Raw genomic sequence first — 11,765 nt, 5'->3', positions numbered from 1 at the left:
GATTTTCCTCTCAATGACATCTACTTTACACAAAATTAGGGGCTTTTTGGGCTCATATCATCTCAATATTAAACAAATTCTTGAACTTACAATAACAGTTTTTTTTGGCCACTTTTTTTCCCCCTTTTTTTGGCCAGTTAAACAATTAGCTTAAACTATATTTTTGATATTTTGGTAAGTAACTTTATTCGCTTTCTTTCCAAGGGTTAGATGAGAAGGTCAATACCACTTTGATGTCTGTCCATTAGATATAAATGTAGCATCTTGCAGATTAACTTAGTTTAGCATTAAGACTAGAAGCAGGGAAAAACAGCTGCCTGAAGTTAACAAAATCCGTTTAGAAACACATGTGAATCTCATTAATTAACATCAGTTTTCATGCCGTACTTCCTCTTTAAAACATTTTAAGTTATTTTTAGGGAATTTTTATGCCTTTATTAGATATGATCGTGAAGAGAGACAGGAAACGCAGGGCTAGAGAGCAGGGGAATGACATGCAGCACAGAGTCCAGCTGGCTGGGAGGCAAAGTGGGGACTTGCTGCTCAGGGCATTTATGCCCATATGGTATGCACCCTAACCACTCAGCTATCTGGTCACCCTAATTTATCATTTTTATACTACGGTTTTTGCTACAGATTAACAATTGAGATACAACATGTAAATTAGTGAGCACTAATATATATATATATGGTATTTGTTTTTCTAAGGCCAGGATAGCTGGTTAGCTTAGTGTATATATATATATATATTTTACTTTTGGCCTTAGCTTCATATTAAACATACAGATATAAGAATGGACTCAATCTTGTCATCTAACTTTTGGCAAGAAAGTGAATAAGCATATTTCCCATACTGTGATACTATTCTTTTAACCAAATAGTATAAAAACAAAGACCATTGACTCACTCAGTCACACATCCTCACTGAATTACCAGCTATGGAAATCCATTCATCAAGTCTATTCATAGCTGACAGCCCAGAAGGTTATGAAAGGAGCATTTTACCGGGGCACACCGAGGTCCCAGTCTCATCTCCTCTTACCTAATTACACTCCTGTAGTCTCCATACATATAATTCCACCAAATGTCATTTCGCAGTGACTGCTCTCATCACTCTGGGTGCTTAGACTGAAATAAGATAAGGTATACAAGCTTGGTAGCTTAAAATATGATCCTCTTTATTGAATCCATACACAGTAATGTCAGTTTGTGTACTATGGTTTATGGCTAAGGAGCTAAGGCTTATTTTCCATTTTACACAATTGCAGTTGGGTACCAACCAAAACAATTTACTATTACATGCTAATCCAAACTCAGGTCCTTAACACCACCAGCCTCTAAATGCTCGACACAGTCCTACAGTTGTCACATATACTAAATGGCATATTTGACAAACAAGTGTGATTCTTTTTCTAAGAGAAACATAATTGTTAACTACATCATTATGTACGAATGTCACCAACAGCTGATGTCAGATGAGGATGTCACAAATTCATCAGGAAACAGGTTATGATGAGATCTTGGGTTGACAGTGGGATATTTACAGTTGATTAGTAACAAATCTGTAACTGTGTGTAGACGCAGGAACGTCTCAGGAGGTCAGACAGGATTATTTGGTTTGGAATTGCATGTTATGTCCTAAGGCATACTGAGTGGTGGGGTGAGAAGTCCAGTCCTTGAGGATCACAGTGGCCTCACTTGAATGACATTGACCTCCGAGGAACTTCCAGCCTTGGAGGTCACGTCAAGGTGGCGGAAGTCATCGCTGGTGATGATGAAAACGATGGAGGAGGAGCTGAAGGTCACCCTCTTTTTGGGTCGGTCCCTGCTGCCACACGCGCCGGACATGACGATGGGCCGGATGGGCCGCTGGACCGGAGCCAGGGGGCGCTCTTTGAGGCTGCGCTGCAGCCAAGAGAGCCGCGAACAGAGCAGCTGCAGCAAACAGCGCCGGAACTGTGAGAAGATGAGGAGGAGGAGAAGCAGAGCGAAGAGATAAAAGGATGGTATTTAACAAGGGGATGAAATAGCACCCTGTCCTCACTCATTTGTCTGTCAAACAAGATACACACAAGATGTCAGCCTCCACAGATGGTGTAAGTGACAATTTCACTCCTACACACATAATAAATGCATTTTGTACGTTTAAATAGAAGAATGCTATGATGCTGATTTCATTCACATTTTTTGAAATAGTTCTTTTCCCACATTTTGCTGACTTTTACCTTTAAACAAGCACTTGTAGAAAATCAAAGTCTGCACTATTTTGTGTAAAAATGCTTCCAGAAATGCTCACTAATCTTATGGTTTTTCTACTCAAATCACAAACTGAAACAGTACTACAGGAGAGCAAACCATCGGCCCTATTCGAGATGCCATTGATTCGCTCCATTTGCCCATATTAAATTCTAAGTTCAGCTGTGGTCACTGGAGGGGGGGAAACAATTGACTGAATTCACAGGAAGCAGCCAATCAGAACTCTCCAGTGAAACATGGACCACTGACTTCACCCTCATCAGCCACACAGAGAAAGAAATTAGTGCTGGAGAGGAAGCTTCAGAGGTACAGTATAGGTAGTTACCAAAGTTGATCTAGAATTGAAGGTTCTTTCTTGAAAACATAAGAAATTACAAAAACGTACGGCGACAAACCTTTCTGCTCATGAACACGTAGATGAGGGGATTGTAGGCTGTGCTGGACTTGGCAAAAAACGAGGGGATGATGGCCAGCGTGGGAGAGACCATGCTCTTTCTGCCAAAGGCCTCCATCATGGACACAACAGCGTAGGGCGTCCAACACACCAGGAAGCAGGAGATCATCAGGAGAAACATGACGGCGACTTTCTTCTCGTACCGCAAGATCTTGATGATCTGAACCGTCTGGAGGTCCTGGATGGAGCGCAGCTACAAGAAACAGGAGAGAGTATGATGCTATTGTGAGGGGACATTAGCCTAACAATTGGACAGACTTGTGCCTGTGACCACATTGTTGCTGGTCCGGATCAAAGTCTGTGGTTTAACTGGGCAGTCCCTGAGCAGGTTTGACTATTTGAAAATGTACAGTATATGCATGTGGGAGAAAAGTAGGAATAAATACCTTAATCTGATGCCAAGACTCTGCTAGTCCGACTGTTTGTGTTGTAATAATTCAACAGCATTTGTGAAGATTAAAGCCGAGTCATGTAAATTTGTCATTAGTTTTTTGTGCCCTGAAAAGGTAAAACTCTCCAACATTTCACAGGGGCAAAGATTCTAAAAGAATCCAAACAAAACTAACATTATTTTATTTTGTAGAAATGTTTATGTCTTCTTACCTAACATATTAATCATCTGTGACCGTTCTGATTTATCTTGCGACCCCTTTGAAGGATCCTGACTTCAAGGTTGGAAACTACAAATTTAAATGACCTTCAATCACTTGTAAACACATTCTATGCAAGTGTGAAGGCAGCAGATTTTCAGTGCAGCTTCAGTCGACAACTGGTGAGTTCACAGACTAAGACAAGTGACATATTTGTAATTTGAACATCTTCTCTCTCTGCATGTGCCATTTACTATGGAGACACCTTTAAACTAAGATTGTAACATTTGCTGAAAAGCAGCTACTGAGGATAAAAGTAGCAATGATGGCAAAATGCTCATGCTAACACATAATGTGTACAAGCAGTAGCACAAGTAGATAAGAGCCATAATGTCAGAGAAGTGCAACACTTATCCACACTTTGCTAACATTAGCCATCTAGCTAGTGGTCATACCAGACCAAGTAAGGCTGTAGCAGTGAAACCTGAGTGCCCTGAATAGAGAAATTTTGTCGTTTGCTAATAAATTTAAGTTTTTACTTGTAAGAAGAAGAAAGTGCAAGTTTTTCTTTCTGAAGTTACAAAGTATTCATTTAAATCATTAATAAAAGCAGCTTTATCATTGACAATATGTCTATTTAAGGCCTAACAACTGTTTGTACTGTGCAGAATTATTTCCATGAGTTTGGCAACAGCTATAAGCTATAAGCAACGTTGCAATAACTCAAAAATAGTGTGGGTGACTGACACTGTATATTACATTATACCCTTAAGCGAAAGGGATGAGATGATAAAGCATATGGTTATTTTCCAGACTCCCTCGGGACAGTCTACAGCAGCTGATTGAATCACTGCAAGCTCCTATTTTTATTCATGAATTCACAAGGCCTGCTTTTATTTATGTTCCACATTTCTTATGAAGGCATAATCTACTTCCATGTTCATGTTCTACTGTTCTCTAGTTTTTCAGATGTCAATGATGAGCTCTTCTTGCTCTGGAAAGCAGGCCAAGTACTTTTCGTTTTCATTTTCTATCAAGCCAATACTCTGAAGGGTTCAGAGACCTTCTCTTTGAAGATTTTCATAGCATCTCCCAAAATGCTGTGACGTGTGATGAGTCCTCCCAGGCCTCTGAAGAGCTCAGGGAGTTGCAGAGGGGTTGAGAGTTTTTGTGGTGCTCAAGCTTGAGGCTGTGAGGAAATAGCAGCTCACACTTCCTACTAGGAAGTAGAGATAGTAGCTGCAGCCAATTGTGATGCAGACAGACATCTGGGTCATTTGATTAGAATTTCAGTGTTTCTCTCATTTACATGTTTACTTTCATATTTTCCTGTTCAAACACTTGGGTGACCATCTGCTTGACAGTACAAACAGAAGAAGATGAGACAGATACAGATTCCCTAATTTCTCTCAGAGACAAAGACGCTACTCCAGTGTTTTTGCAGGAATCATTAAACATGAATGCTTAACTCTCCTCCCGCAGCCAGCTCGACTGTCCTTTATTACCATGCTGTCTCCTGGGACTGATAACATCATTGACATTTTAAGGCTGCAATCCTAAGGCTCAGCACAGGCACAACAAACAATGAGCTTTTCAACCATTTCCACTGTACAGAACAAGCTCTGAAGCCACAGACACATACTATAATAATAAAGTCTGTAATAAAAGAGAAGTGAAAGGCATCACTTAGCCAGTAAAGGTCAATATGTTACTTTTTATTAAAACCAATTAAAGTCTATATCAAAAGTAATAACATCCCAAAGATCTTCATATCTTGCATACATTTAATACTTCATTTCACATCTGTTATTAGAAAACACAAAAATGAAGAAAATGTATGTGTGTTCATTGCTACATATTCACAGCTTGTAACATTTGAAATAGTTGAAATACTGAAGGCCAATTTAGTTGAAGTGGCAGTTAAAACAGTATGAGTGATTTACATGAGAGTGCCAGTTCAAGTGTAACCTGAGCGAATTTGAAGTGAAAGTGCTGAAAGGAGCTGAAATGTCAATCAGTGTATGTGATAGATTGATGTGGAAGTGTGCTGAAGTGGAAGTCCTGAAGTAAATGATTGCCAGTTTGTGTAGTTAAAGTGAAAAACTGTGGCAGTTAAAGTGTCAGCTGAAGTGTATGCACTGTAAGCAGTTGGAGTGTGTGTGAACAGCAGAAGTTGTGGGGGGTAGGGACTGAATTTTGTTGTTGTTGTTCAAAGCTGACGACCCCAGATCTGAAAGGGTTTGACGTGCCAAATTTAATGTGTTGAAAGCAGCTGATGAGTTGTTGTTTGCTGCTGAAATATCAGTTGATGTATAAGATCTGAAAGTGTTACGTTGAGATATACTAGTGGATAAATAAATAAAAGAATTAAAGGTCCAATATTGTATCAAGGTAAATGTCCATGTCTTTTTTGATTGTAAAGCAGGTCTAGGTTCTAATACAACTTCTATTCAGAAACTGAGCCTTAAAATGTGCCGTTAAGACTTCTGTAACTTTGTGATGTCACAATGACAAACTCACCACATTCAACCATTTCCCAAGCCCAGCCCACCTGCACCCACCATCAAGCCTTGCAGGATTTGGCTTCGCTGAGTGTTTACCTGAAATCCGATTTATTTTTATTACATCACTCAGAAAACAGTCAGCCAATCAGAAGAGAGGCTCGGAGCCTCCTCTCCTCTGATTTGCTCACTGACCTGTTGTTACTAGAGCTCCAGAGAGAAGCCTGAGAGAGGAGATGTAAAACTACAAGGAGATGGTTTTTGGTTCTTAAAACCACAAACATATCTTCTTATGGATCAACACTTCAAATAAAACACTGGAGAAGAGGAAAATATGGACCTGTAATTAATTTAAGTATGGGACCAATAACCTTGACTTTAGGTTTTCAAATTTGAGAATTTGCAGATTTTCCTTGTTTTATATTGTAGGAAAATGAAGATCTCTGGATTTTGAACTGTTGGTTGGAAAAAACAAGGCATCTGATGACGTCACCTGGGGCTTTAGGAAACTATGGATATTTTTCTCTCTTTGTTGATGTTTTATAGCCCAAAGAATGAATTGACTTATTGTAAAATAATCTAAAGATTAATTGTTAAACATGCATAGACATACAGTCATGTTTAACGTTTCCCTCCAAGTATCCTTGATCAGAACCCAAGTTCATTCACAAATCGATGTAATTCGTTCTGTTTAGTGACCTAACTCATTCATAATTTATTAAATATACTAACAAATAAACAGAAAAATTAGATCTGCATGCCTTACCATCTGCACTGTATAGAGGATGTTCCCGTAGCAGTAGATCATGACACCAACAGGCACAAAGAAACAGGCCAGGAGGAAGAAGAGGATGAAGGAGGCATCATTCGGGTCCTTTGAAGCCCAGTCCAGAGAGCAGCCCAGCTGGTGGATCTCCAGAGTGTAGCGGTTCCACCCCAGCAGAGGAGCCCCTGTCCAGGCCAGGGAGTACAGCCAGATGTGGGCAATGGCCCGCCAGGCCCAGGGGAAGTCCACGACCTGGGCATGGACCACCCGGATGTAGCGTTCATAGGCCAGGGCTGCCAAAGTCATGATGGAAACAATGCCTGGCAGCGGAGGGAGAGAGACAGCCACGCTGAGTAATGCAGAGCGCTTACTGTGGGATTTGGGTCAGTGGCTACTCAGCGTCTCTTTAGATTGAACGCGTTTCATCACAGTATGTATAAACAGGAACTGAACATAAAACTCAAACATTTTGTGGTGAATCACTGAAAACTCACAGAAAGACTCTTGACTTACACACACACACACCTCTAAGACCTGCATCTGCAGCCTGGCTTTTTTCTACACAAATTAACATGGTTTGGCTTTAATGCTGCAAAAGTCTTATATTCAAATACCTGAAGCTCTCATGTTCACCTTGCACATCACTTTGCTCTCAGTTTTATAATGCTTGTAAGCCAGGGAGCTAGGGAGCAATTTTAGAATCATGACTATGTCTTGCATCTGCAAGACATAGTCGTTGATTTTCTGTCAATGCACATCACACACTCACATAACCTACATATCTATCCAATTGCATACTCCAGTACCCTTTTCAACTCTGTCACTTATTATTCTCTATATTCAGTCAATAAATGGACACACAACTTACAAACACACTTTACAGGGAGTTGTTTCACATTACGCGCTGAGGTCGAATCTGTGGGGCTAGGGTTTGAGTAGGAAGGATGTGCATTAACAGCACTATAGGGGCTTATTTCTGCAGCCCTGTGGCCCATGTGTGTGTGTGTGCATATGTGTGTGTCGGTGACACTGACACCAACCTCCGCTGGGTAATACAAAGCACAAGGATGATGGCATGTAAAGAGGAGTGGAGGACGCAGACAGAGCTGTGAGATTTGTACACTTGAATTTCTATAAGACAACCTGTGTCAGCAGGGAGCCTTATATTATAGTCATTTTACCAGTGGGAGCTGGGAGCCATGCAGGCTCTCCAGAATTGTGACTTTCATATCAAATCAAGCCATGACTAATTGTATGACCTTGGGTTATTCTTGCACACATTGGATAAAAATATTAACCATAAATCTGGATGTAAAAACCAACTTTGCATGCTCTTGATTTGAAATTCTCATTTGTGTGACATATTTTCAATGCAAACCACATCAACAAAGTCACTGTTGCAGCGTTGCCAACGGTGATTCCCCATGACAGAGGCAGGTAAACGTGTTCTTTAGATCATGTGCAAAGAAGCCAATGTCAATTAAAGGACAGGAAGATGATAGAAAAAAATAGATATATAGGCAGCCTTTAGTTTGCTGACCAAGCAACACAAGGCTTTCAGGTTTTCACTAATGAGCTAATTATCACACATCTATCCTCCTGAACTGTAATTCCTACAGGGGTGGGACCCGGAGAAAAGTGTTCATTCACACTTCACTGCTGAACACAGTCATGCTGGGAATAAATGGACATTCCTGTTGGAGTGAAATTTGATGAAGGTGACAAAAAACATTCCTCTGCATGAAGCAATGACCTGCAGAATATGCTCACTTTACATGTAAATAAAAACAATATACTATGATGTCTGTTAAGAACAGAAAAAACAGAATTAGCATCCTCTCAAGGTCGTTAGATTTCACTGCAGCTCATCATGAGGCGAGACTAGAGGGTCAATAAACTGTTTTTGACCCGGTCTAAATTTAACCATCATCACATTCTGACAGGAAGTGCACACAAGAGAAAACAATGTAGTGACACATTTTAGTGTACAAGTGCAAGTTTGTTTTTTTTTGTTTTGTTTTTTACAATTTACATGCTTTTCATACAAATAATTTTTTCGTGTTTCTGGAATACCCTTCTTTCCTGCATTATATACCATATATTGTGAATGAGCTCCTCCCTGCTTTTTACATTAGCATTGTATTTATGCATTTATTTATATTCTTAATTATGTCAGAATAAGATATATTGATAAGATATGTCTATACATAAGATATAGTAACATATATTGCCTATGTGAGACGCGAATAATCAATAATAAGCAATCACTTTAATTAATTTGTCTTGGACTATTCTGGTAAAAAACTTTATGAACAATGTTGATAAATGTGAGCTATACACGGGTATAAATAAATAGTTTCCTCATTTTATGTCTCTCACCAAATAAGCTGTTGCTGAAGCCGTCCCAGATGCATGTTGCCTGGCTCCAGATCCATCCGCCTTTGACGCACGAAGCAAAGGTAAAGTTTATTCCGATGAGAGAAACCAGCAAATCACTCAAACTTATATTAACCAGTAACAAATTTGTGGGTGTCCGGAGTCTCTTGAATTTACAGTAGAGTATAATGACAACAACGTTATTGCAAAAGCCGAATACTCCAATGGTCCCGATGGTGAAAGCGAGAAGTTTGTAGGTGCCAACTGTGAAAAGATAATGTTCAGTACTTCTCTCGACTCTGGTTTCGTTGGCAGGATTCATTGCGCGGATAAAAACTTGGTTTCCAGCATTGTGCAGCGCGCGGTGTGTCAGAGTGTGTCCCAGACACGAGACACTGTGGGCTCCATGCCGCACCTCCACGCGCTCCCCGCGCCGCTAATTTAAACCACCCAGAGACTAGTGTTTGCTGAAACTGGGTCAATGTACCACTGTCAATTCAAACAGATTATAAACGTCACACTTCCGGCTGCAAATTCAGAGTAAAACCGCTTTTGACCTACATCTTTGACAACGAACTCAGGCTAACTATTGTGGGGTATCTAAACCACGTTCGAAGAGTTCATAGAAGAAGCATTTAGGAATAAAATTTCTAACGAGCCCTCTGTTGTGAAAAATCAGTACATTAGCAAATGATGCGGTATTTCACATGTAGTTCATGTCTGCACTTTAATATTTCATGCTTTTATTTTGAAACCAAAGTCTCCAATAATCTCCCGTTTTTTTCTGACTCAGACTTGTTCGATGGATTTAGCCTTCCATTCAATAATCAAGACCGTCATGTGTTGTTATGATTTTTTATTTATACCTGTAGCCTGCACCAAGACTGCATACATATTTAACTTGTTTTACAAATATGTTTACACACCGTTTTTGAATGTTTGAATGCATTTTTTTTATTTATGCAGACACATTCATTTAATGTTTCATGTTTGATTTCAAGTTTAGTATGGACACAAAATTTCAATCATCATCACGAACATTACAAATTTCAGGAGCACTGGTAAATTGTTCAGGCTGCTGACAAGAGAAAAAACATCTGTCTCTCATATGTTTTTCCACCTGAAAAGAGGTGACATACAGCTTGTTTGTCACACCCCAGCTACTCAGTGGAACTTTACAGGTAAATCTAATTATGCTCCTGCTTATGTGGAAGAATAGCCAACACTTGTGAACTGTAACTGTTTTTATTACAGTTATAAACTATTTTTTTTATTAGGGAAATGATATGAGAGTGTGTGATTGACAGAACGGGAGATACCAGAATCAAAAAATCCATGTATCCAAGGTACATGCATTTTTAGCATTTGGAGCCTTTGTGGGAAGGCCTAGCAGTGACTTCCCAACTTGTCAGACATAGTCTAGAGTTTAACATGCACCACCAAATGATGACAAAACAGCAACTCTGTAGACTTTGATGTATGTCTATTCTGTGACATTTTGAGGTATTCTCCTTTCACAAGTCGTTCTCGTTTTGTCCACAGAGAAATGTCACCCTGTTGAAATGTTGTATTCCTGCAGCGACGCTGTTTGGGTCTGACCTCATTTCTCTGTGCCTACAGGTTGATTCTAAATAACAAATATCCCTCAAATAACACAAGAGATGGGAGTGAGCATGGGGTTGCGCATTACACACAGACTCTAGGAATGCTTTAATTATATGCTGCAGCTCACCTACTGACTCACCCGTGCTGTGCTGCTCATTCATAATTTGAAGTTATTTCATTCAAGTTATCAAGCTTTATACTCGTCTTGATATAGTTGCCATATATATATAGGTATATATATATATACCTATATATATATACATATGTGTGTGTGTGTGTGTGTGTGTGTGTGTGTGTATACACTATATTATAAAATGTATTTATAAATTTAACATGCATATAAAAATTCTATATGTATGTATCCCAGTCCGGGAAAGTGGTCTCAGACTTTTGGAGCCCACTGTATATAATAGCAATATATATGACAGGCTTTGGTACGGATATACAGTATATTAATGTAACATATGTCTACAACATAAGCATACATGAACATACACATTTGTATGGGCTACAGATGTAAGTCAATCTATGAAATAGTGTCAATTTCAAATAAGTTTCATATCATTTTTACATTTATGTATATATTTCATATATATATATATAAAAATTTATGTACATATATTTCATTTGCATATGGCCTAGTCTGGCACTGTAATAAAATTACCCCAAGGATGTTATAAAAGGGAATAGTAAGCTCTGAGGTCAATGGTTAATTTTCCCAAAATATGTTGTCACACATCACTTAGCTTTCTTATGATAAAATTGACCTCTATGAAGAACAGCAGTGTAGTAATGCTGTTATACTGGAACACAGTTGCATCACCAGTGATCCATGGAAGTATTGTTCAGACCAGCTACATAAATAATGAAATCCAATTAATAAATAGGTCAAGGCATTGAAATATCCTCAGAAAAACAATTCCAATATGTGCGGTAAATGTCAGAAATTGAACAGGCTTTATTGACAAGAGATTCTTCAAATCTAGGATTAGTATGTTCTGTGGAGGCGTCACTGTTTCATGTTTATTTAAATAGTTTCTAGAGCTTTTGCATAATCTCCAAAAGTATATAAGGATAGATGCTTTTTGCGTTTCTGCAGCAAGGTCAGGCGTCTTTCTATCTGTCTATCTCTCCCTCTCCTCCCATTTGTTTGTTGGTCTCTTATTTTAATAAGAGGCAATGAACATAATAGGTTCTACTGAGTGGCGTTACTGAAG

The 11,765-nt window shown here is 39.1% G+C and overlaps 1 protein-coding gene across 1 annotated transcript; it reads right to left on the bottom strand.

Moving 5' to 3' along the window:
• Positions 1-1,157: 1,157 nt before the first annotated feature.
• On the bottom strand, positions 1,158-9,425 carry opn3 (opsin 3). Its single transcript, XM_056395525.1, has 4 exons — positions 8,947-9,425; positions 6,568-6,887; positions 2,652-2,903; positions 1,158-1,956 (listed from the first exon to the last, which is right to left on the bottom strand). The coding sequence occupies exons 1-4, from the start codon at positions 9,263-9,265 to the stop codon at positions 1,684-1,686; spliced, it is 1,164 nt and encodes a 387-aa protein (XP_056251500.1). The 5' UTR covers positions 9,266-9,425; the 3' UTR covers positions 1,158-1,683.
• Between the last annotated feature and the right edge of the window lie 2,340 nt (positions 9,426-11,765).

This window comes from Seriola aureovittata, chromosome 14 (assembly GCF_021018895.1).
Source record: "Seriola aureovittata isolate HTS-2021-v1 ecotype China chromosome 14, ASM2101889v1, whole genome shotgun sequence".
NCBI lineage: Eukaryota > Metazoa > Chordata > Actinopteri > Carangiformes > Carangidae > Seriola > Seriola aureovittata.
The sequence above is the reverse complement of the archived record's forward strand: the minus strand, read 5'-3'. Positions and strand labels throughout refer to the sequence as shown.

What these genes read in the sequence shown, in the direction of transcription:
- opn3 (XM_056395525.1), bottom strand. Translation starts at nt 9,265, where the DNA reads ATGAATCCTGCCAACGAAACCAGAGTCGAGAGAAGTACTGAACATTAT. An exon ending in TCCTCTATACAGTGCAGATG is followed by an intron (nt 2,904 to 6,567) that starts GTAAGGCATGCA and finishes TGTTTCTTGTAG; the next exon opens with CTGCGCTCCATCCAGGACCT. An exon ending in ACGTGTTCATGAGCAGAAAG is followed by an intron (nt 1,957 to 2,651) that starts GTTTGTCGCCGT and finishes ATCTTCTCACAG; the next exon opens with TTCCGGCGCTGTTTGCTGCA.